At 39.6% G+C, this 27,239-nt stretch overlaps 1 protein-coding gene across 1 annotated transcript in view; it reads right to left on the bottom strand.

Moving 5' to 3' along the window:
• The window catches only part of VPS16 (VPS16 core subunit of CORVET and HOPS complexes), a 160,589-nt gene that overhangs the window by 68,310 nt on the left and 65,040 nt on the right, over positions 1-27,239 (bottom strand). Inside the window, exons 11-17 of the mRNA XM_082261094.1 lie at positions 20,282-20,358; positions 16,295-16,426; positions 15,305-15,432; positions 11,049-11,084; positions 10,682-10,790; positions 10,464-10,598; positions 5,619-5,727 (exon numbers count right to left, since the gene is read on the bottom strand). Coding sequence (XP_082117220.1) covers positions 5,619-5,727; positions 10,464-10,598; positions 10,682-10,790; positions 11,049-11,084; positions 15,305-15,432; positions 16,295-16,426; positions 20,282-20,358 — 726 coding nt within the window. The remainder of the gene's footprint in view (positions 1-5,618; positions 5,728-10,463; positions 10,599-10,681; positions 10,791-11,048; positions 11,085-15,304; positions 15,433-16,294; positions 16,427-20,281; positions 20,359-27,239) is intronic.

The raw sequence follows: 27,239 nt of genomic DNA, 5'->3' as shown, positions 1-27,239 counted from the left end.
TGATGTATTACTAGTTCAAAATCCTGTTTTGTTAAATTCACATTACAGGACAAAGGGAAATTAATTCTTAGACCAATTGGACATCCGAAATGCAATCTCTTGAGGGTTGGGCAACAGCAAACAATGGCTAACAGGTCCACCAAAAGACAACCTGTTACCAAGAGAAAACGTGGAGTAAGAGAAAGGCCCTTAAAGGGCTGCCTGGAGGACTTTCTGACCAAGACTGGTATCTGTTGAGGACCATCAACCTGGTAACACCTAGCAAACGTGAGTGGGGTAGACCATGTGGGGGGTGTTTATAATGCACAATATCAGCTCTAATAAAACCAATTTTACACCATGTACTAATACCACATAAATCAACAGTGACACATAATAAATATGTGATAATACACTCAACATCCTCTTGAAAAAGTCCATGTGACGAAACACATTGAGGAAATGACATCAGGCACTGGACCAGAAACTGAAAGTGGGGTATCTTTCTTGTTTGTTTATACCGACTTCTCGAGGTCATGTTTTAGATCAATGTAAGCGCAATTTTAACAAAAAGCATTTATTTTATGATTTACTACACTATGGAGTTGGCTTTATGCTTCTTTCCAATGTAGCAAACCATGGGACTGAAAGAAATTTATAGAGAGGATTTTTGGGAAGAGGAGTGACACCTGGTGGCCTATCTACATATTACATCCTGCCTTAAATAACCCATTAATATCTAAGGGTCTAAGTATTTGGAGAGAGGTAACTTAAAAAGATGTTTGTAGCACAGTGAGAAGAACTCATTTCACTTTGCTGTGGACCCTTTTGCAGTTAACTTGTTTTGCACAAGAGCCTTGACATGTGAACTATAGATTTGGAATTAAATTGTATAATCACATATTTATAATTCATTTTGTGACACTATTGATTATTTGGGATTAATACATGGTGTAATATTGGTATTGTATAATGTAAAAGCTTTGCCTGTCCAGGGGAATAAGGTTGTTCCAGCTGCTGTTTTTTTTAAGAATATTCACACAGGGAGGGGGTTAAAGTATTTTTCCTGAGCGCTGGTCAGTAGAACCTTACATACCTGGAAGCTGGTGGCTAATGCTGAAAAGCCCACAAAGCACCAACATTTCTGGTTTAATAGGCCTTTGCAAACAAGGCGGGAATCTTTCCCTTCAGGTTTTTTGCCTGAACAATGATTTGCTGAATCCACCTAACAATTGTAGATAAGAGAGGCAGCATGTCCCTTCCAGGAGTTTTTAACCACGTTACCACTGGAGGAGTTTGCTGTCTTACGTCCAGGCCACTTTTTGCGATTCGGCACTGTGCGACTTTAACTGACAATTGCACAGTCATGCAACGCCGTACCCAAACTAAATTTACGTCCTTTTTTTCCCCACAAACAGAGCTTTCTTTTGGTGGTATTTGATCACTTCTGTGCTTTTCATTTTTTTGCAATATTAATAAAAAAATGCGACAATTTTGAAAAAATAACAATATTTTTCTACTTTGACAGTTAAAAAATATCCAATATATTCAATTTTTGTCATATATTTAGGCCAAAATTTATTTAGCTACATGTCTTTGACAAAAAAATTCTCAATGAGCGTATTTTTAATCGCTTTAAGACCGGAAGATTTTACCCCCTTCCTGACCAGGCCATATTTTGCGATTCGGCACTGCGTTACTTTAACGGACAATTGTGCAGTCGTGCAATGCTGTACCCAAATTAATTTGATCACCTGTGCGATTTTTACTTTTTCGCGCTATATACAAAAAAAGAGCGACAATTTTGAAAAAATAAAATTTTTCAAATTTTTTTATATGAAATTCCCCCCCCCCCCCCAAAAAAAAATGTAAAAATCTAAATTTTTTTACTTTTTTTGCCAATTTGTTTTCTGCTACATCATTTTGGTAAAAAACAATCGCAATAAGCGTATTTTGATTGGTTTGCGCAAAAGTTATCGCAGCTACTAACTACGGGAAATTTATGTAATTTTTATTGTTTTTTTTTTTAACTAGTAATGGCAGCGATCTGGCGGCGATCTGCGATTATTTTTTTGCGGGACTGCGACATTGCGGCGGACAGATCGGACCCTTGTTCTGACATTTTTGACACTTTTGGGGGTACCAGTGACATTACTACAGTAATCAGTGCTATAAATATGCACTGTTACTGTAAAAATGACTGGCAGGGAAGGGGGTAATTTTTATTGGTGATCAAGGGGTTAATGTATGTCTGGTGCTTACTGACGTGTGTGGGGGGAGGGGACTATGTGACACAGGGACAGATCGCAGGTTCAGCTATGCTGAATCCTGCAATCTGACCCTGCCTGTCACATCGGGAGATCCGCTTGCTTTGTTTACACAAGCGGGCGGATCTCCACACTCGATCCCCGACGATCGGGGAAGAGCAGCGGTGATCACCGCCGCTCCTCCCCTGGCCCAACTCCCGCTGTGACTGAAAACAGCGGGAGGGAGCCTCCGGCGGTGAGCCGCCCACAAGGGGGGGGTGGGGGAAGTCCAGTGACGTAGGTCTACGTCGCTGGATGATAACGAGCCACAATGCCGCAGTAGCAGCAATGTGAGCGGTCGTAAAGTGGTTAATACAAACAAGGTGTCAGACTGACGAATCATGGTGGTGGCTGCGAGATATACTTGCATAGCCTAACCACATCCGTACAGTGGAAAGAAATCTCCTTAGGATGTTTTGGAGCCAGATAAAAGGAGGGCAACACTATGGGGTTGATTTACTAAAGAGAAATCCACTGTGCACTACAAGTGCACTTGGAAGTGCAGTTGCTGTAGATCTGAGGGGAGGATCTGAAATGAGGGAAAGCATCATGTGCAAGCAAAAATGCTGTTTTTTATTTCCCTTGCATGTCCCCCTTAGATCTACAGAAACTGCACTTCCAAGTGCACTTGTAGTGCACAATGAACTTGCCTTTAGTATAATGTCCTGATCCAACAGAAACACTGGGACCATCGTGAGACAGGAGGAAGTTGTGAGGACAGAAAACGACCTTGTCCTTGTACAATACAAGAACATTTTCCTCACAGGTCAAAGCAGCAAGTCTATCAGGTATATTTTTGGGTGACGTTTTCCAAAATGTTTTGTATACAGGCTGAACAGGATGCTCTTCAGACATTTGCAAGCTGTGCTGCACCATGGACATTTACCTCAGAAACAGGTGAAGAGGTTTTTTGTCCCTCCCAGGAAAATGTACAGTCTCTGTACATTGTCAGTCTCTGTACATTGTCCTGGGAGGGACAAAAAACCTCTTCACCTGTTTCTGAGGTAAATGTCCATGGTGCAGCACAGCTTGCAAATGTCTGAAGAGCATCCTGTTCACCCTGTATACAAAACATTTTGGAAAACGTTGTTTGGGTCTCTAGGCCCCCCTCGGCAGCCAATACCTCCAATCTGGAACTGTCACACCAAGAAGAGAGCAAGCATCTTGTTTTGATTGTCTGAAGTGGTTTGGATTAGCCAGGATTTTCTATCCATCCATCCTGCTAAAGGCTTTCATCTGTTGCAATTACAAGTGGAAAGTATCCAGGTGTTGTTTGACCCATTGTGGTCAGTTATTGAGGCGAGAGGCCAGCCTATATGGTGGTGGATTTGTTGTCACTGTAAAGCTCAAGATCACAGAATCATCTTTAAGTGCACTTCCATCTACACGGGCCCCTCCCCCCTGCATGGACTTTTTTCCACTATATAATTATGTCTTGTTTTATCTAGCGCTGCACTGTTTTCATTGTATATTTCAGTCTGTCTGGTTATTGTAGATTAACTTGTGAGTGTCAGCAGCTTCAATTCAGTGTTTCTGGTTTGTGCACCGATATTATCATCCAGTGTACTTCATATTTTTGGGTGAACCTCTTAGAAGGTGCAAAACACCTTATCCAGATAGGTCCAGCTCTTGTACAAATTATGTATATGGGGTTTGGTGCCTCAGGTCAAAATTGGGACTTTATGGGCTTAATATTTATATTTTTTCATAGAAGATTATTCTTTTTTGGCATAAAAGATAATTTATTATATGTTTTCACATATAATGTATTTACAGAGTTATTACAAAATTCAATAAAGTATTCCAAGAATCATATATAGTGTGTGGGTTATAGTCCCATTAGTGATTGTGAGTAAGTAAGAAAAATAAGAAGAAGTGACAATGTGGTATAGTGACAATCACTGTCTCTCTATTGTTCCACGCTTGGGTGTAGCGTCGGATCCATAGGGAGGGTGTTCAGTGTCCTACGCGTTTCGGCCATAAGGCCTTTATCAAGGAAGGTATGTCACCATCTGTAAGTATAGTAATTCAATAATTAAGTATATATTATTTGAACCAATCGGAATGTTTGTTTTCCTTGGTCAAAAAAATATATATAGAACATACTTGTTAGAAAGCGATTCTGCTTCTGCAGCGCCATCTTGTGGCCACCTTGGAGAATACAATACATATACAATACATATGCACACAAGTAAGTGCTAAAAACCAGAGAAACCAAACATGTAAATATGCACTATATTAAAAAATTAAAAAACTAAAAGCACACTTACACTTCAATACAGATTGGACCAGATCTGGGATAGCACTATCTTCCCCCTCTTGGCCAAAGAAATACATGAATTGACCAAGTAAGTATTTTTAACATATACGAAAATTACTAAAACCTTACAAATTTTGAAAATAAACTTACACCCCTCAAAATTATACTCCAGCAGCAGCGGCAATACGATTCTTGTGTGATAAGATAAGGACTGGAGGCAAGGACCAGAAGCAGAATCGCTTTCTAACAAGTATGTTCTATATATATTTTTTTGACCAAGGAAAACAAACATTCCGATTGGTTCAAATAATATATACTTAATTATTGAATTACTATACTTACAGATGGTGACATACCTTCCTTGATAAAGGCCTTATGGCCGAAACGCGTAGGACACTGAACACCCTCCCTATGGATCCGACGCTACACCCAAGCGTGGAACAATAGAGAGACAGTGATTGTCACTATACCACATTGTCACTTCTTCTTATTTTTCTTACTTACTCACAATCACTAATGGGTCTATAACCCACACACTATATATGATTCTTGGAATACTTTATTGAATTTTGTAATAACTCTGTAAATACATTATATGTGAAAACATATAATAAATTATCTTTTATGAAAAAATGAATAATCTTCTATGAAAAAATATATATATTAAGCCCATAAAGTCCCAATTTTGACCTGAGGCACCAAACCCCATATACAAAATTTCACTCGGGATGATGGCTAAACAGAACTAAAAAGTTATTTAGGAATCACACACCTACACAACTTGTACAAATTATTTTCAGTATAAAGATGCATTTGAAATGACTTAGCTGGTTTGGGTCCTTTTCAAGATCTCAACCCTGCCATTTTAGGCCCTAAGGGTGCTGGTAGTGCCAGAATTAGATTACACCCCTTCCATGAAGAAATGCAAGGTTGAGCATAACCCAATGGCTCAAGAATTAACTCTCCTGTGTCCTGTGATGTAGGATTATGAAATATGGTATTATAAATGTTGGCTAAAGTAGAATGCAGTGGTTTTAGTTGTCAGAACACTCTCCTGTGTTTTTGCCACTTACCAAGATCAGTGTCTCCACTTTCAATAGCTTTGCCAAGCGCAAGACTACTTCTTTTCATCTTTAAAAGTAATGGCACTTGATCCTCTGACTTTGGCTCATATTCTAACAGCTGAAATGACACATTAAACACAATGAAACAATATTTTTCAACTGGAAACTCAAGTAAATTTTCATCTATTATGGTGTGACTATCCTGGACTCTGCTGTTGCATTCGTCACTGGCTGGATTTTCCAGTAGCATACAGTATCCATGCACTGCTATTCATTTTGACTGGTGTCCCAATACACATATACAGTAGACCTAAACACAACTGCACTATAGCAAGTTTGATTTAAGCCAATAAAATAAAAGGAAGTCTACTGAGTCTTGGTGCTGGTCAGGACGAGGAATATTCACACAGCTGGGGATGGCCTTAGGGCAGCTCTTCAGTAGAAAGGACTCGAGCATGAAGAGAAAAAGACAGAGAAGGCACCTCTAAGTGCAGAATGCCAGCAGTTTTATTTATTAACACAGTTAAAAACACTTACAAGACATGACAGCCTGAAGTAGGCTCATCATCAATATGATCCTGGCTGGGCTCTGTCACTGTCTTCCATATACCTATGACGGGGCATAGGGAGATGCAAGACAGTGACAGAGCCCCGCCAGGAACATATTGATGATGAGCTTACTGCAGGCTTATGTCTTATAAGTGTTTTTAACTGTGTTACTAAATAAAACTGTTGGCATTCTGCCCTTAGAGGCGCCTTCTCTGTCTGTTTTCTTTTGTTTGAAGCCAAAGTGAATAGGCTGTCTTAATGCAATGTGCATCAATGTACAAAAATGTGCTAAAGTACACAAAGGAAACTGTACTCCAGTGTTAAAACGTATTTGAACATGTAAAAATGGATAATATTATATATATATATATATATATATACACACACATATACATACACACACACACCAATCAGCCAAAGATTTAGGACCACCCACCTAATATTAAGTAGGTCCCCCTTTTGCCACCAAAACAGCCCTGACCCATCAAGGCATGGGTGCCACTAGACCTCTTAAGGTATGTTGTAGCATCTGGCACCAAGCAGCAGATCCTCGAAGTCCTGTAAGTTGTGAGGTTGGGCCTCCATGAATCAGATCAGTTTTTCCAACACATCCCACAGATATTGGATTGAGAACTGGGCAACGTACCAACAAAACCGGCCCACATAACAACCAAATGGTTCAAAGACTCAGAGAGCAGCCTGTAGCTTCTTCGCCTGAAAATGGTATCACAAGAGGCTTGAACATTCCAGGTGATAGCCATGCAAATATGCAAAACAGATGTCTGGTACTGAAAAGCCCATGAAGCACTTACAGATGTGGTAGAATGTGCCCGCTCACAGGGAAGAGATGTACCCTATCCTTTAGACTATAGGCTTTGATGATATTTTGTCCAATCCACCTTGCAATGGTGGAACGAGATGCAGGAAGACCCTTATGTGAGCTATCCAGAAACATAAGGAGGGAATCTACATTCTGAAAGGGAGCAGTAGTCAAGAAGAAAACTCTGACAGCATACACATTGTCCAAACAATGCATGGGAATTCCTAAAGATGCTTTGTAGCAAAATATAAGGAAGGAATGACAATATCCTGGTTAAGGTGCAAGATAGAGACCACCTTGGAAAGGAAGGAGACTTTAGGCTTCAGAACAACCTAGTCTTCATGCAACACTATAAAAAGGCTCCTTTATATTGTGTGGACATGCCCCTTGATTTAACCCTTATGGATGGGAGTAGTAGACACAATTAGCAGAATCGGTGCACTGACCCTGAGTTCCCAGTCAGGCTGGAGACAGGTCATCACATAACAGTTTCTATGTAGAGAGATTCTAGGTATATGAAAACTTTTGCTCCTTAAACCTTATCTGCCTGGCTAACACAGCTAATAAAGTTTTGCCTTAATTCATGTTCCTCTGTACACAGGGCGGCCTGGCTTTCCAAGACATTTACAAATATTTATTAGCCACTCAATTGGTCACAGTTGAATGATGATTGAACCCAGATCTAAACAACCACTCCACCCTGTTGGAAGCTGCCATGGTTGAACTCCTTGGAGGCCCTAAAATTCCTTTTATTTAGAGGTCCTCAGGCCCACAATGCTTTGACCCCTTCTATGCTCACCACCCTCGATCCTGGGGGTTGGCCTACACTGCAAGCACTAAGGCTGCAATGTCCCCAAATGCTCCCTTAAGGCTGAATCCCACTCTCCCCAACTTCTATAAATTGCCAGAGTGATACGCATGAACTAAGTATAATGTCAGATAAAAAGAAGGTTGTAACCGCGCTAAAGGTGACAGATAGTGAGCTGCGACTTCAAGTGTGACCACACCCCTAAAAATATATGTATTGTATAAGTCGCGCTAAATTGAAAAACAAACAAATAAATGTCCAACTGTTAAAGTCCCAAATATCATAAAGGTGACTAGTGATGTATGAGAATCTTGTGCTGCTTCCAAAAGATCCCGTAGGAATTGTGCTTACCAGAACGGCAATTTTAAATTGCAGAATTCATGTGATGAGATGAGTTCACGTGCCAGGTGATCACCTTTGATAACGTCTCCTCGGACGAAACGCCGTTTGGTCACGGCGTGCTGACGTCATCTCCAGAAGCTTATCGAGGGAGCGGATGCGCCTTGCCGTCCGGCCGGCGGCTTTACATCCTTCGCTACTTTTTCTTCTTTGTTTGTAAGTACACTACCTTATGTGAATAAATCTGTTGGAAGTTTTTACACTATTGGCGCCTTCTCTTTCCTTTACTGGCTGGTCTGGCATTGTACCCTGAGAACCACAGCGGCTCAGCTTGCGGCATTAGGGGGTCCTAGAGGCCACCTAGACACAACAAGTGGTACATCGTGGTATCTATCAGTGATTTGCCTGGATTGTCATTGGGACCCTGAGGTTACCTCTCCATACATTGGGAAAATATATCAAGTGTTATCGAGCATTTTTCTTATGGTCTGGTAAGAGGCTTTATACGCTCTTGGGTGGCTTGCTGATATTGGTGCATGTGGATTCAATGTTCTGCTGACATTCCATTTCCATCTGGTAAGAGGCCTTATGTCTGGTGGTGGTTCACCTTTTCTATACTTGGATAGAATATACTTATACAGATCTATCTGGTAGGAGGCTCTACGTTTGGTGGCGGTTCTTTTTTCCTCTATTTTGATCACATGCCCTTTACTAGTTATTTTTGGTAAGCGGCTGCACAATTGGTGAAGGATTTCACAGTACTTGTAGTCCTACACAGTTTTAACATTGACATTTTTGTACGGTATCACGCTATGGATTATTATTTTTCTTCCACATGATACACGACCATCATATCGGGAGTTCCTTGCGCTAGAATTCCATTGGATCACCTGGCACGTGAACTCATCTCATCACATTAATTCTGCAATTTAAAATTGCCGTTCTGGTAAGCACAATTCCTACGGGATCTTTTGGAAGCAGCACAAGATTCTCATACATCACTAGTCACCTTTATGATATTTGGGACTTTAACAGTTGGACATTTATTTGTTTGTTTTTCAATTTAGCGCGACTTATACAATACATAAGTATAATGTCAACCTGGTTCCACAAATAGTCACAAATCAAGCCTCATCTCCCTTGCCCCTACTTACCTCAGTTTTCAACCTACCTAGTTCCCACCACTTCCGTTATTTCCAGCTCTCCCATGCCTTCCGCAGTCAGTTCCAACAACCGAATCCACTGATTGAACAGTTGGTTTCTAGAAACGGTACTCTGATCTGACTGTACTGAGAAGCCCACCTCTTGATTATACTCTCATTTTATTTCTGTTTCTCTACCAGTGCTGGAGTGCCTCAGAACTAGGTGGCAGCAAGATATACCTGATCTCGATAATGATGATTGGGATGATGTGTGGGATTTCTCCTTTAGATATTTAGTTTCATTAAGGGATAGCCTAATCCAATTCAAATTGGTACACCAAGCTTATTTCACCCCATACAGTTTACACAAGATAAATTTCACTTGCCCATTGTTAGATTCTGAGAGGAAGCAGTGGCCTTACTAAACTGCTGTATACTAGGACTGGTAGAAAGACTTTTACCCACAGTGTCAGAGCAGACACTAGTCAACTTAGCACTATTTTATGCCTAAAAAACGCCATTGCTCTGCACTGGAAAAAACCCACCCCTCCTGCGCTTTCATTTAGAAGAAATTGGTCAATATTAGCTTGCCACTCTATAAAGACACCTATACCAACAGAGGCTGCCCCTGTAAATACAATAAGGTCTTGTCTAAATGGCTGGCAGAACCCTCCACAGCTTTGGACATTACCATGAGTTCTTAAGTCTTGTATCACTATGCCATTTTTAGTGTTTTCTGGCTGGTGCTGCATCCCTGTCTTATGTTTATCTAATTCTCTTACTGTTGTGACTGTTGTAGGGAGACATACCATCTGCCAAATCAATGTCACCCTCCTTTTTTGTCTATGAATCTGTATAAGGAATGATTTCGGAGATAGGACCCCTGCGAGGGTTTCATCCATGAGCATTTAGCTATGTTCAATGTGAACAGTTTTTGTTGTTTTATTAAAAATTATAAAACAGATTAAAAAAAAAAAAAGTTTTGGCTTAATACAAATTTGGCTATGAAAGTAGAAACTGTCGAAGAAAATTTGGGCTATCTGGATTGACGTGCAGGGTAAGCAGCTATAACTATACTTTTTCACATACTCTACCTAGATTTCAATGTTCAAAGTTTATTTATTGGAAATGTTTTCTATGCGAAGAGCTGTTCATTTTTACATGCAAATAGAATATATATATATATATATACTTACTTTAATAGCCAATTCTGTTCTGCCACAGTCACATGCCTTTGAAGCAATCTCTGAATATGAAATGCCTGCAGCATCCCCAAGCTTTTGATTGATGGCCTGAGCTACTTCTTCATCAGTTTTCTCTTTCTGCTGAACCTAAACATAGCACAGGTTTTACAGACAACATACTTTAAAGACAAAACCTCAAAAAAAAAAAAAAATTTTAGAAAAAATGTTACCTTGTAACATGCCCAGTGCGCTAGAATTCGGCTCACTCCTTGAGAGTCAGGCTGCTTTAAGTGCTCACAAATTTTTACAGCAAGAGGATAGAGTCTTCTTAAAACTAACCTGTCAAAATACAGGAAAAGACACCATTATTTTTCAATTCGTTTGCTTTAGGGAAGAAAGCACAAGACAACATTTTCCCAGATATTATGAGTGTGCTAACTTTGAATTTCGTCTAAAGTGCTAACATAATATGCAGTGTTGAGTTTCAGATTGAACATCTGGTATTACTAGAATCTATAGTTCCGCTATAATGGTATTTGATAAAGGGTATGTGCTAAGCTAAATTTAAATGCACTATATAAAGAAACAGAACAATACCTATCAAGTAGCACTGGAACTGTGAGTTGCTTGTATCTGCAGAAATGTTAAAGATAATTTGATAGCCAAAGGAAAACCTTAACCATTATGTAACACCATTTTCACAAGAAAAGCAAAGGGGTGGTAAAGGCAGGCAGTTAATGTGAATTTTAACTGCCTCCTAGCCACCCACATAAAGCTTCCCATGGCAGCCGGACAGGGTGGTACACATGCCGCAGAAAATTTAAATCAGCATGCTGGATTTGACAGCCAGCAGTACTCGCCCACTAAGGTCAATGGAAACACTGATGCAATTGTAAGCCAAATGCTTGACTCACAGTTGCAACAGTATTTCAAAACAAAATCTCCTTTGGGATAAAAAGAAAGCCCAAAAAAAATAATTTAGGAGGCAGCAGAATTGCCTTCTGAATGCCTTAAAGCCACTGCTGATCACTTCTTAGAGGTTGGTGAGGGCTGCTGCCTGTGTGAAAGGGGCTTAAATGATTAGCTAAACCATTAATATATCAAAATGAGCCTCAATCCAGCATACAATATATATATATATAAAAAAAAATACACACACATACAGTATTATATATATATATATATATATATATATATATATATATATACACACACACATATATATATATATATATATACACACACACACACACACACACACACACCAGTGCATCTCATCTCATGGAAAATTATCAAAAAGTTAATTTTTTCAGTAAATCAATTAAAAAAATGAAATTTATATATTTTATATAGATGCGTTACATACAGAGTGATATATTTGAAAGCCTTTCTTTCTTTTAATTTTGTGGATTATGGCTTACAGCTAGTGAAAACCCAAAGTGCATTATCTCAGAAAATTGAAATATTACATAAGACCAAAAGAAAAAAAAAAGACTTACTGAAAAGTATGCCCATGTAAAGTATAGTATGTACTCAATACTTGGTCGGGGCTCCTTTTGCATGAATTACTGCATCAATGTGTCGTGGTATGGAGGCGATCAGCAGATGACATGGCTCCCCAAACCACCACTGACTGTGGAAACTTTACACTGGACCTCATGCAGCTTGTTTTCTGTGCCTCTCCACTCTTCCTCCAGACTTTGGTACCTTGATTTCCAAATGAAATGCTACATTTTCCACAGTCCATGATGATTTGGGGAGCCATGTCATCTGGTGTTGGTCCACTGTATTCTATCAAATCCAAAGTCAGCGCAGCCCTCTACCAGGAAATTCTGGAGCACTTCATGCTTCCCTCTGCTGACCAGCTTTATGAGGATGCTGATATCATTTTCCAGCAGGACTTGGAATCTGCCCACACTGCCAAAAGTATCAATTCCTGGTTTACTGATCATGGTATCACTGTGCTTGATTGGCCAGCAAACTTGTCTGACCTAAACCCCATAGAGAATCTGTGGGGTATTGTTGTCAAGAGGAAGATAAGAGACAACAGACCCAACAATGCAGATGGGCTGAAGGCCGCTATCAAAGCAACCTGGGCTTCCATACCACCTCAGCAGTGCCACAGGCTGATCACCTCTATGCCATGCCATGCCACATTGATCCAGTAATTCATGCAAAAGGAGCCCCGACCAAGTACTGAGTGCAAAATATACTGTACACGTGGACATACTTTTCAGTAGGCCAACATTTCTGTATTAAAAATCCTTTTATTTTTTATTAGCCTTATGTAATATTCTAATTTTCTGAGATACTGAGTTTGGGGTTTTTACTAGCTGTAAGCCATAATCATCAAAATGAAAAGAAAGAAATGCATGTAATATCACTGTCTGTAACGCATCTATATAAAATATATGAGTTTCACTTTTTGAATTGAATTACTGAAAAAAATTTACTTTTTGATGATATTCTAATTTTATGATATTCACCTCTACACACACACACACACACTGTATAATACTAACATACATACGCACACACATACCTGAAGTACAAGCTGTATTATAACATATTTATTATAACTTATTTATAAAGATCCATTTATAATTAATATATCACAATGAGTCTTATGCCCACATTCAATACATATAAAAAATATATGATAATTAGTGAAATTGAAGGTGAGATTATCGAAGAAAGTGAAAATGGTTAAGCAAAAAAGTAGAGAAAGAGGGTTAAAAGAGACGAGGTGTCTATTATCTCCCTCAACCCCAAAAGAAAGATAAGGATTCTGCTGCATAATGCTATATAATCTAAAAAGAGAAAACTGACTTTGACTTTCAACTTTTCTTTTTTATGTATTTTATTAATGGATTCCAAATCCCCTCAAAACTCTCTTGCCTATTTTTTGTTATGTTTGTTAATTGCTTATGAATCATGATGCAGAATATCTTTACCAAGCTTTATGCTTATTATTGACAGGATGGTGCAGCTGATTTTTTGCTGCAAGAAAGGGAAAAAAATACTAGAGATTGTAAGGTTCTTAGGCTGGCCATAGATGGTTTGAATCTCGGCTGGTTCCTGTTGAACTGGCTGAGATTCGAACCTTGTATGGGCAGGGGAATTTTAAATGCAATTATCGCTAGCGGCTTGTATAGCCACTAGCAATAATTGCTGTCTTCTCCCCGGTGGGGACAGCTTCCCCCGCCAGCAGAACACAATGGCGCATTGGGAGGGATTCCCCCATCAACACTAACTGTGGTTGCAGGAAAGAAATTCGCTCCGTGTATGGGCTGCTTTAGAATTCCAGAGGTGGACCCTTTTAATAAATATATAAGTGGGTACCTAGGTATGTTTGCTTAATAAAGTGGAACTTCACTCTCTCAATCCACATTCCTATTTTTAATCCTTATGCTAGGAAAGTATATCATATTTATTTGTTTTGTAATAAAAACAAAAATGGCCATTTGGTATGTTTTTTATTAGGAGCCTGTAAAGGGTTGCTCATTTAGTAACATGTTACACCCTGGATGTGTGTGTGGCATGTAACATGCTATAAAAGCATGTTATTTTTATTTTTTTTACTTTTTTCCAGTTACTTCCTGGTTTCCAGGCCTAGGCAAATTATGTAATATATTCCAGGAGTCTTCAGGATGGGGAGGAGGGGCTTCCTCAGCTAAGCACAACCTCTTGTCTACATTCCTGAGCTAAGGGCAGATGGATTCCAGGAAGTAAATGGTACATGAATCTTCTGCCCTTGCTCAGGATGGCAACAGCCAGAAATGCTAGTTGGATGATTTCTCAACAAAATAAAGCATGGAGACATTGATGGATGGGTGAGTTTGCTTTAAATATTAAAAACAAATTAAACAGCATTTTTAGTTTGTGGTGCTCAGATACAGTGTAGTGCCACTTTATCTTTGGAAAATGTGGAAAAGTATGCAATTTCTAAACTGCCCCTGCTACAACATAGCAGCCACTCAATAGTGCCTGCACATCAGGTCAGCTTAGCTACTGATTAACAAGATGACTAAGGACCCAAGGATGTCCTAGTATACCTTTCCTGGCCCAGAACCTGACCAAACTCCATCCTATTCCACACTATGTTGAGCAGCTTTCCTAGCTCTTAACCAGAAAGGATTGTCGTAATGCCAGAGTTTTTTCAAACAATTTACAAAATAGAATCAAATGACTTTTGAATTAGCATAAATCAAGTTGCCTCACATTTTATCAAATAATATGGTGGAAGATTGTTTGTGTATTTTTGGAAAAATCTGTGAATTGCCTCCAAAATCTTTTCTTTTTTTTAGTTTCAGTGCCGGGTCACACTTGTGCGATGCGGGAAGGCTACGAATTTGCAGCCTGTTCCCGCATCGCAAACGCACATCTGGCAGTTCACACTGCCATATGCAATACGCAGGGGGTGTCAATGAAATGTTAACGACACCCCCAGCTTGATCGCATATCGCAGTGCGATCTGACAGTTCGCACAGGATCGGATCGCACAAGTGTGCACCACTGTGCGATCCGATCCTGATGCGGCTGAAAAAAAGGGTCCTGTGCGACTTTTGTGCGAATTTAGCCATACAAAGTGTATGGCTGAATTCGCACTGCACATCCGATCGCATGTAATGAAGGAGCAGTGCGCTCCGATAATACATGCGATCGCCGAACACGCTATAGTGTGAACCGGCACTTAGATAGACTTTTGGAAGACTAAATACTTTTTCTAAAATAAAACAAAAAATTGGCTGCAGTTTTATTAATTTCTAATATTAATTTAAAAGGGTTAAATAATAAGAGACTTGGCAAAAAAGCTTTACAATATTCAGCAGACTATTGATTTAAAAAGATACTGTGTGATACTCAGAGAGATTCCAATCTGGTAGTCATTGATAGCATTGAGAACACGAAGATCACGGCACATTGTCACAAAATCTGAAGGTGAATAGGAATCAAGAAAGCATTTCCCAAAGGAGGCTGCCTAAATGTAAAAAGAAAAAGGTTTATAATTGTAATTACATGCAACAGATAAAATAAATATATAAAAACTCTCAATAAATTTACAGCATACATTTTAAACTGTTCAAATAATATTTGTCTTAGATGCTCAACTTAAGCCATTTAGTGTGTCCATAGGAAAGGGTATATTTTAGAATTCTTTAAATTTCTTTTGCAAAAAATGATGCAATGCGATAGGATAATCCAATGTTCTTAAAAAGAGAGACTTACATCATTACAGACCGTTTTTAAGAGACATACAGCTATGACCTTTTTCTCTCCTCGTTTTTTACAATTAAAAAGTTGACATGGGCCACCTTTCCTTTTTTACACTGTCTCTCCGAAAGAGTGCATAGCCAGGAATATTAAAATAAAAAAATAAAAAAGTTGACATGAACATACAGTTTTGACATAATGTTTTCTCCAATAGCGTGTTTCTAATAATATTTTTAACAGAATAATTGCATGATACAAAAGGAGAAGTTTATACCAAAAAAGCATCACTTTTACCTGTGTGACTAGGGTTGCACACAACAGGAAATCTACCTAATTTACCAAGAGTTGCTGTACTTCTCACCTGTCTATAGGTTCTTCATTTCTAATTTATAATTGGTTCTGGCATTGCATCAATACAAAAGACTGCATTAGAAATGTTGCTGGACTATTTAGAAGTTTATTATTGGTAATCTCTCTTGACTAAAAAAAAAAAAAAATACGTTCTTTACGCTATGACAGCATAACCTCCAGTGATATGACTGTTTACAAATTGAAAAAGCATTTATACTCAATTATTATGGTCTACATGTAAAAAAAAAAAAAAACAACATGTTTTTAGTACAACTTACTCTAAGCAAAGATTTCTGCATTTCTGGTGCATATTCATAACCAGCTGCTTCAATACACTTTGCTACTGCTACAGGAAGTAGGTTTTGATCCTTTATTTCACGCAGATAGTCATCAGCCTTCTGGCTTTGTTTCTAAACAAGAATAAATAAATGCATAAAATAAATAAAAAAGCACTCAAGCAAATCACTACAGTTGATTAGATAACTGTTTAATTGAAAAAATCTGAAATGGGGTTCAATATACAGACTGCCTGAACAGTGCCTTTCCACATGCAGGAAAACATACAGGCTCTGCATTTTATGTGCAGCAGAACAACACATTTATTACTTTTTTTTTCAGTTTTCTCAGTGCAAATATATGGACTGTTTGGGCAGACTATTTAAGAGTTTTTTTTGTCTGTGTTTTTTAATGATCTGATGTGATACTTCTTTGATCGTGTTTAATAAAAAGAGTGAACCCAAAATGTGGAAATAGTTAGAGCCTAGCAATAACACGCTAGTAAGGCTGACATCAAGTGTGTGAGAAATTGAAAGGATTTTAAGCTTACAACATTTTACTGAAAATAGATCTAATACAGCACAAATTTCTCAGCTCACTATGTTGCCTGCAGCCTCAGGTGCCCCCTTGTAGGTGCTCCTAGGGATCCCTAACTGTGCCCCTATCCTGATCTTTGCCTTCCTGTGGTTCCCTTCCCAATTGCGCCCTCCTTCTCTGAGCCCTCTTATGTTATACAGTCTATGCCTCTGGCACTCGGACCGGTACTCCGGTAACCTAATGTCTCCATTCCTCACTCTCCTCCCGCTCCTAAATAACTCCCTCTTCCCACCGGGGTTAGAACAACCCCAGGCCTTCTGATGTAATCACTAAATTCTGAAGAAAATACTGTATTATGGAATCGTGAAAAAAAAAAAAAAAGCACTACAGTACACCTTTAGTACTTTGTTGCACCTCTGGTTTTTAAAACAGCTTGAATTCTTTGAGGCATGGATTTAACTATCGACAAACAGTATTCTTCATCAATCGGCCCCAACTTTCTCTTATTGCAGTTGCCAGATCAGCTTTGCAGGTTGGAGCCTTGTCATGGATCATTTTCTTCTATTTCCACCACAGATTTTCAATTAGATTGAGGTCCGGACTATTTGCAGACCATGCCATTGACATTATAGGTCTTTCTTGAAGGAAAGTTTTCATGACTTTTGCCCTATGGCAAGATGCATTATAATCCTGAAAAATGAAGTCATCATCACCAAACATTCTTTCAATTGATGGAATAAGAAAAGTGCCCAAAATCTCAATATAAACTTGTGCATCTATTGAAGATATATTGACTGTCCTACCCCCCTCCCCCCTGACATGCAACCCCCATATCATCAATGACTACGGAAATTTCCATGATTTCCTCAGGCAGTCGTCTTTGTACATTTCAATTGGAACGGCACCAAACAAAAGTTCCAGCATCATCATCCTGCCCAATGCAGATTCGTAATTCGTCACTGAATATCACATTCATCCAATCATCTACAGTCCATGATTGTTTTTCTTTAGCCCACTGTAACCTTGTTTTCTCCTGTTTAGGTGTTAATGAAGGTTTTCGTTTGGCTTTTCTGTATGTAAATCCCATTTCCCTAATCCCTAGGCGATGTCTTACAGTTCGGTCACAGACATTGACTCCAGTTTCTGACCATTTGTTCCTCATTTGTTTTGTTGTGCATTTTCTGTTTCCAAGGCATTTTGCTTGACGCTTTGATGTCTTCATTGGTCTACCAGTGCGCTTCCCTTTCACAACCTTCCCATTTGATTTGTACTTCGTTGTTTGCAGTCAGCTGTGTCTAAAATCTGGACCAACATCTTTTGCAACATTCCATGATATTTTACCTTCTTGAAGAAGTTTTATCCTCTCCTTTGTTTCAACTGACATCTCTCATGTTGGAGAAATGATTCATGGCAATCAGGTTGGTGCAACAGCTCACCAAGGTGTGCAAGCACTCTTAACTGAAGACTAATTAGCAGATGTAATCTGATGCATATGTTTTGTTTTAGAACTGCAAAGTGCATGGTGGTGATTCCATATTTTCCTCAAAATTGAGTGATTTTATTTTTTTTACTCTGCTTGATCTGCAAAAACAGTTGCAACTAACTACAGTTTTCTTTTTTTTTTCCAAGTTTTTCGTAAAGCCAGAAGGTTGGAATGTTAAATAAAAATAGTTTTGAGACATGACTGTGATTTTTTTTTTTTCTACACAATTAAACAATTGAATGAGCATTTTCCAAGAGTGGTGATTCCATACTTTTTGCCAGGGGTTGTACATGAACATAACAGGCAGCCATAGACCGTGCCAACCAAGCAATTTTCTTCTCCCGCTGGGGGGGGGGGGGGCGCCCCCCCCGGGAAAATACAGTGATCATCGCTAGTGGCGATAGCAGCGAATCAGGCAGGCTGGTTGTACCCAAGTTGATTGATCAATCAACTTGGTATATTCAGCCTACAAATTAATGGTGCAAATCTCAACTGGTTTCTGATGAACCGGCCAAGATTCGAACCGTATATGGCCAGCCTAAGAATTTCTTCTTAGCTGCCCTTATATTCACATTAATGTATGAAATTAAGTGAGAATTTGAAATATCGTAAAAGTCCTCCCTATCCCTCTTTAACAAATTTATAAATATATCATCAGACATTATATTAGGACCTACACCTTTCCAGGCTCTCATAGTATTCCATTTAACCTATGCTGCAAATATTCATAGGTCGTCAACTTAACCACCTGTCTTCCAGAGCAATTTTGCAATTTTTTATATACATGGTATATCGGCATTTTCTTCCTGGAAAATTACTTAGAACCCCCAAAAAATATATATTTTTAGAAATCATAGGCGTTGAAGAATAAAATGGTGGATGTACCTAAAATGATCTACAGGAGACACTTTAAAAACCTTTACAGATGATCAGTTTGAAGTTAAATGTGAGCTCTGGTGCTAAAATAATTGCAGTGCAATCCATGTTTACATATGAGTGCTGGACCTACGTGTGCATTTGCATGTGAGCATGGGGGTGCTTTAAACTTTTTTTATTATTATTTATTTAATTTCATTTTTTTTTTTCATTCAACTTTATTGCTATTACAAGGGGTGAACAACACCCTTTGTGATAGCTTTGGGCAGTGAAAAATACTTTTTATGAAGAAATCAGAAGTCTATTAGACCCCCGGATTCCTCCTCTTCCCTCCTAGGCAGCTGATCAAATAGAGATCTGTTTGATTAGCTGCTTTCCTGGCTATAATAGCCAGGGAAATACAGCACTTAAAGTGACTGAATCCTCATCGCTTCCAAATCTAATTCATCACAGAGGAGATCAGAAACAGGATGTTGACCCGACCACTTACAGTGGTCCCAGGCTCCCCAGTGGAAAGAAAGAGCCCGGGATCAGCGGATGTGGAAGGGGGGCCCTTCCTTTCCATTGAAAAAGTCACCAGGCAGCTATAAAACTGGCAAGATCACCTTTAGATAAAAAGCAAACTTTGGCTGTAAAAAAACAGTACCAGGGTCATGGGTGCAGCTATGATGCTAGTATAACCGCTTGAGGACCAGGGCATACAGTATATTTTATATGTACACTGGACAGCAAGTGGTTAAGGATGGCTATGAACATTGTCCTATGTTGGGTAGGCCACACCAGCCTTAACAGGGATACAGTTACATCTCAAATCTAATATATTTAGAGATTTTTTTTTTTTAAATGGGGGGTTATATTTCAGTTAAAATGACCCTGTCATGAAATAAAAGCTTCTAAAACAGGAGGACCTGCAAAATAATAGTGGAAATACTTTGTTTTTCCTAAGCCCATACCGCCAGAACATCCTGGGAGCATTTATCTCATGGATCCGCCACAGCTCTCACCATTTCCTCCTGCTGACCATCACTACTGTATCTTGTAGTGAAATGAAACCATTTAAAAGTACAAATGTTTACAAGATGGGATCATGTACCTCATATTCTTTTTGTGCCTCCATCAAGAGTGCACCTGGGGCCATCGAAGCGATCTTGAAAATCTCTTCTGTTGCCTCTAGAGGAAAAAAAAAACACTGAGATGAGCATGTCCTATCATCCTTATGAAAAAAAAAATAAAAAACATTTAAAAAATTGGCCATTGTGTATAACTTCATAAAAAGGAAATCCACTTGCCCCTACTTTTATAACCTTTGAAAAGCACACACTCTGTTCATATGTGTGTGTTCAACTATAGCTACAAAAATAATTCCATAATAGTTATGTTAACCACTTGCCCACCGCTCACATTGAGCGTACTGCGGCAAAGTGGCACGATCCCGTCCAGCGACGTAGACCTACGTCGCTGGACTCCTCCCCCTGTAGGCGGCGCTCGCGCGCCACCGGAGGCGCACTCCCGCTGTTTTCATTCACAGCGGGAGTCGGGCCAGGGGAGGAGCAGCGGCGATCGCCGCTGCTCTGCCCCGATCGTCGGGGAATCGAGTGAGGAGATCCGCCCGCCTGTGTAAACAGAGCGGGCGGATCTCCTAAGTGACAGGGACTGACAGATCGGAGTGTTCAGCATAGCTGGACATCCGATCTGTCCGTCTCACAAAGTCATTTCCCCCCCCCCCCCACACGTCAGTAAGCACCAGGCATACATTAACCCCTCCCTCTCCAATAAAATTAACCCCTTCACTGCCAGTGTCATTTTTACAGTAACAGTGCATATATATAGCACTGATTACTGCAGTAATGTCACTGGTACCCCAAAAAGTGTCAAAATGTCAGTCAAGGGTCCGATCTGTCCGCCGCAATGTCGCAGTCCCGCAAAAAAAATTGCAGATCGCCGCCATTACGCGTTAAAAAAAAAACACCAAAAATGACAGAAATCTTTCCCTTAGTTAGTAAACGCAATAACTTTTGCGCAAACCAATCAAAATACGCTTATTGCGATTTTTTTTACCAAACATATGTAGCAGAAAACAAATTGGCCAAAAATTAAAAAAAAATTTGATTTTTACATTCTTTTGGGGGGGAATTTCATATAAAAAAATGTTAAAAATATTGTTATTTTTTCAAAATAAACGCTATTTTTTTGTTTATAGCACAAAAAGTAAAAATCGCACAGGTGATCAAATACCACCAAAAGAAAGCTCTGTTTGTGGGAAAAAAAGGACGTAAATTTCGTTTGGGTATGGCATCGCACGACCGCGCAATTGTCAGTTAAATTCGCACAGCGCCGAATCGCAAAAAGTGGCCTGGACGGAAGACAGCAAAATCCTCCGGTGGTAAAGTGGTTAAAATAAAGAAAAAAAAAATAAAAATAAACTAAAAACAGGATGGTCAAAAATGCTTTTAACAAGGTTGTAACAGTCAAGGCATTACATTTTCTTTTGTGCTATTATTAGGCAATACGAATGAGCAGTCAGCATTTACCAAAGCCCTAAAACCGTCTTGCAGCTGATGCTATAAGTATTTAAAGAGACCCTGCCACCACATGTGACAACCATATTTTCCAAAAGAGGAACTTAACTTTGGAAGCTGTGCCCCCTGTAAAAGCAAAAGGCAGGCAAAGGATAAGTGATAAAATATTACCCATGGTCTCCTTGCAGCTATTTTCCTTATTAAGGACTTACAATGCCTTGTTTTGCACTGTGTCTCTGTCTGGGGTAGCCATCTTGTTAGAAAAAGGGCTTTTGCTTCCTCGTGTAAGAGTCTTCAGCAAGATCAACAATAAGCAACACAGTAATTACATCACCAAATCTCATACCAATTCTCCAGATACTAGCAGTCAGAGGCAGCAGCACCTTAGATCTCAAACTAGAGACATTCAACTGAAGCTGTATGCAGGAGTGCCAACTCAAATACTGAAAAGTGCAATGTTAATTTTAAGGAATGCCATACGAAAGGTCTGGGTAGTTCAGGATCCTGCATAGGCACAATTAACATTTCTAAATTTTCCATATAACTTTATTTTTTGAGTTGAGTGTCAGAGCGACTTGCTCCAATTAGAATGGTTCCATTGCACTGAATGGAGCGTGACTTGTCAGGCGGCTAAGTCGCCTGACAAGTTGCCCCAGTATGAACCGGGACTTAAGCTTGCTGAACAAAAAATAAATAAATAAAAACTAACAGATTCTTTCATCTACATAAACAAGGTAGATGGAGAAATCCCTTCTGCTGGGACACTGTGTTCTGACAGCAAAACTTGCCACTGTCAGAAAACACTGATTAGCAGCTGTGCTCACTGATTGATACAAGTTTTCCATTAAAAAACAAAGGAAAGAGCACACAGCCGCCCTAGCATAACACCGTTTTATTTAAATAAAAGCAAAGCCATTTGAAATGTAACTCACAAAAGTCAATGGATGTCATGCAGGATAGATCGATTCCCTGTGTTCCCAGGGAGAAGACGATTCTCTCCTCCAGGTCCCGCCAGCCGCACGACCTCCACTCGCTGGCAGCCTCCTCCGACCCGAGACATCCGGAGGTGAACACTTCCTTCTCCGGGTAAGCTAACCGATGTGCGCATGTGCCCGGACCAGCAGGCGCCACACAAGCATGATGTACTGCGGACGACCACTCAGATGACACGGACACTCGGGTGCACAGGGGAGAGATCTCCTGACATGACCACAATAAGGTTGCTATGACAACACGTTTCCGAGGTGTGGCCTCCTTCTTCAGGTCACCTGTGCGCTCTTTCCTTTTTTATTGCACAGTTTTGGTCCATCACCGTCAGTTTCTTTTAAAGGAATCCCCATCCTGGGAACTCAAGTTCAGGATCAGCGCATGGACTGGTAAAGTTTCTCTTTTTCTGCATAAAAGTTTTCCAACATGTCCCATGGACAGCTACACACTAATTGATGGCAACAGCCGCACACTGTCTATGGCCAGTTTTAGCAGCTCTGTCACAACCCTTAAATTGATGCGTTTGATTGATGCCTGCAACTCTACACTACTCCTTTTTACTTTTTCAATCAATTACTCAAATTGTATATATATATATATATATATATATATATATATACACACATACATACATACATATATACATTACCGTTCAAAAGTTTGGGGTTACCCAGACAATTTTATGTTTTCAAAGCTCACACTTTTATTCATCGAATGATTTGCAAAATGAATAGAAAATATAGTCAAGACATTGACAAGGTTAGAAATAATGATTTTTATTTGAAATAATAATTTTGATCTTCAAACTTTTCTTTCATCAAAGAATTCTCCATTTGCAGCAATTACAGCCTTGCAGACCTTTGGCATTCCAGCTGTCAATTTGTTGAGGTAATCTGAAGAAATTTCACCCCACGCTTCCTGAAGCACCTCCCACAAGTTGGATTGGCTTGATGGGCACTACTTACGTACCATACGTTCAAGCTGCTCCCACAACAGCTCAATAGGGTTGAGATCTGGTGACTGCACTGGCCATTCCATTTCAGACAGAATACCAGCTGACTGCTTTTTCCCTAAATACTTCTTGCATAGTTTGGAGGTGTGCTTTGGGTCATTGTCCTGTCGTAGGAGGAAATTGGCTCCAATCAAGCGCTGTCCACAGGTTATGGCATGGCGTTGCAAAATGGGGTGATAGCCTTCCTTATTAAAAATCCTTTACCTTGTACAAATCTCCCACTTTACCAGTGCCAAAGCATCCCCAGACCATCACATTACCTCCACCATTATCTTTTTCTGGGCATTTTTAGAGTACAATCGAACCCACAAATGCTGATGCTCCAGATACTCAACTAGCTCAAAGGAAGACCAGTTTTATAGCTTCTCTAATCAGCACAACAGTTTTCAGCTGTGCTAATATAATTGCACAAGGGTTTTGTAATCATCAATTAGCCTTTTAACACGATTATATAACACAATATATCATTAGAAAACAGGAGTGATGATTGCTAGAAATGGGCCTCTGTACACCTATGTAGATATTCCAAAAAAAAACAAAAAAAACAGCCGTTTCCAGCTAGAATAGTCATTTACCACATTAACAATGTCTAGACTGTATTACTTCTAAATGACCCCAAACTTCTGAAAGGCAGTGTATACTTTTTTTTTTTTTTTTTACGAAATATGACAAATGCACAAAAATCTAAGCAACATTACTTAAAGTGGTTGTAAACCCTTACATATACCCAGTGAAGCGACTTGCCTCAGGTGGTACACAGAAATTAATCAAATCCTCCTACATATATTGTACCTGTTTATCTGCAGGGTTCTCTTCTCTACATCTGTTCAAAGTGCAGAAATTATAAAGATTGACAGAGCTGTCAGGAAAAAAAGGGGGTGGAGAGCTTAAAGTACACACTGCAGAGCTCAACGAGTAGAGCACAGCACAGGAACAGAGCCAATTGATGAGCTGGAGCTCCCTCGGATGTTATATTTTTTTCTCTTGGTGCACACTATAAAGGGATATGTTTTGTTCATATATCATGTCTGGGGTTTACAACCACTTTAAAAACCAACACTTTTTAGATAAAATGCAGAGTTAAACATGAAAACATTATTCAATTTTTTTTTTGTGGTCCAAATTCAGAGATAAAGTTTGTACTGTGTTGATGGGGTATGGGGGAAACACTGCACATGACAGCTATACCAAATGTCAGATGGCAGGGGGCCTGCTGATTACTGTGTTATTTATTACTATAGCAAATATAGAAATCAAATCATATTTTTTTAAGCAATTGCACAGAAACCAAAGAATCTTGAAGGGTTTACAACCCTTTTCTCATAACAGTATTGTCTCATGATCATGTGTTTACTTCCCAATACCTTGATTTAGATGCCACACCCATTATAATTTCACTTGCTGTAATGTTTCTAAGGTCTTGTTTTATAGAGTTAGCAAGGAAATTAACTTGACACAGGATGTTACCAGCGCAGTACACATGAGAGCAACAGTATAAACACAGGATACAGGCATATAACTTTACTTTATTACTGGTTTCCCTCTTGTCAGCAACAGCCAACATTGCTTTGTATACTTTAATCTAACAGGAGTTTAACTGCATAAGACTAAAAGGATTACTATTTATAAGGAAATTTCACTTATGTTTACTAATGTTTAAAGATAATACAATTATTATTAGCTGTTTTGGTAGTTCTGCACTACTCTGATGTGGACAGTTCGTGATTAGCATTTGTTTCTTTAGTGCTTTTTGCACATAACCCAGTTCAGCCAATCCTGTAAAGCAGGCGAGGAAGGAGTTATAGCAGGAGAAAAGCTTGTTAAAATGATCCCATGGAGTAACAAAAGCATTCACTGTAAAGGCCTAAGAATCACTGGTCCTGGCAACAAATCTCTCCAGCTTGCTGTTGAAACTAGAAGCCACATCTAGTATCCCCAGTTGCGACGGAGGTCTTGAAATACCTTTGGGTGAAGGGAGCATTTCCCTGGAACTAGACTGATGATTAACATGTTTAAACTTCTAGAATGTGCACCGCAGGCAAGGATGCGACAAAGTTCCACCCAAGCTAGAATGACATTCACTTCTTTCTTGTCGCATTGTGCAATTTCCTGCTTCTCCTTGATGGCCAATGAAGGCCACAGGCGTGGCATTGTCCGACTGAATCCTGTACAGATAGTCTGGTAGACAAGAGGTCCAGTGTTGAAGGGACAAATGAATCACCCTGAGCTCCAGGATGCTGATCATAAAACAGGCTTCCACCAGTGACCAAGTCCCCCGAACCAAGAGGGTCTTCAGGGCTACACTCCAACCCCACCAGCTAGCATCTGTCGTGAGCCCCTTTCAAGACATTGGGAGAAGGGACTGGAAATCTACCACGACAGGGCAAACCTAATTTTGCTGATAAAATGAATAGGATGATTGAGAGACTACTTGAGCGTCTACTTGTCCCACGCAGTCAAAATGTTGAGTTGTAACGGTTTGGAGTCAGACTGGGTATATGGTACTGCCTTGAAGGAGGCCCATTACCCTTGCGCAAAAGCAAATGGTTTTGGCATCCCCTGGACTGCAAGGTGTAAATATAGCAGCAGAGGGCCAAGTGTTTGTCCAGGGGGAGGAAAAAACCTGAATTGGGCATGTCCAGAATCAGGCCTGTAATGGCCATGCGCACTGGGCTCACGAATAGCTGTGTGGGTTAGCAGCCATTTTGCCATTCACATTCAGCCATTGCATTTTATTTTGTCTTTCTCTTCTCTGTTTTAAGACTAGAAATCCAGCAGCTTTGTTCCCCTCCCCCATCGTAAACAGCAGTCAAGCGACCTCTTGGCGACCAAGAGAGAAAAATCCACCCACGATTTAGAAAATCAGACAGGAACACGACACAATTAATATTAAGTATATATTTAAATGGGGAATATCATACTGAACAAATCAAGGTCATACAGTATATGACTAAGCTAGTACATACAGAAGGAAGATAACAGTCTCCTATCTCCTGGGTGACAGGTTTATCGGAGATATCCTGTGTTTAGTTTTTCTGTACATGAAATTCAATGCTGAACAATTGTCTGTCAGTTTCAAGAATGTAACCGGTACATACTGGAAGATATTAATAGTAGTATAAAACTGTGTGTAAGGGAGGGCCATGATACTGTCATAAATTTAGGCCATCCGCTAACCCCTCCTCAGATGCCTAATTGGTAAAATGGCCTCTGTTAACACCCCTTTGATCCCAGAAAAACTGGATTTTTGTAACTTAGCATAAAATACGTTTTTCTGAAGTCCATTGACAGACGCAGCCTTCTTACTTCTTATCCATTGGGTTATGCTTCCCCCTGCAGGAGCAGTTCTGGGCAGGAAAAAAATGTATTCTCCACGCCCACGGGGCTGTCCCCACAGGCATAACCCACACCCTCTGCTCCAGCAAGCCAGTTTAGTTGTAAGCAGTGAAGAAGATACAAAAAAACATCCCCATATTAGAGGGGCGGTTGCTGCGTCTGTCAATGGACTCTAGATAAATGGATTTTACGGTAAG

The sequence above is a fragment of the Pelophylax lessonae genome, assembly GCF_965119305.1.
Source record: "Pelophylax lessonae genome assembly, chromosome: 6".
In the NCBI taxonomy this organism is placed as follows: Eukaryota; Metazoa; Chordata; class Amphibia; order Anura; family Ranidae; genus Pelophylax; species Pelophylax lessonae.
The sequence above is the reverse complement of the archived record's forward strand: the minus strand, read 5'-3'. Positions and strand labels throughout refer to the sequence as shown.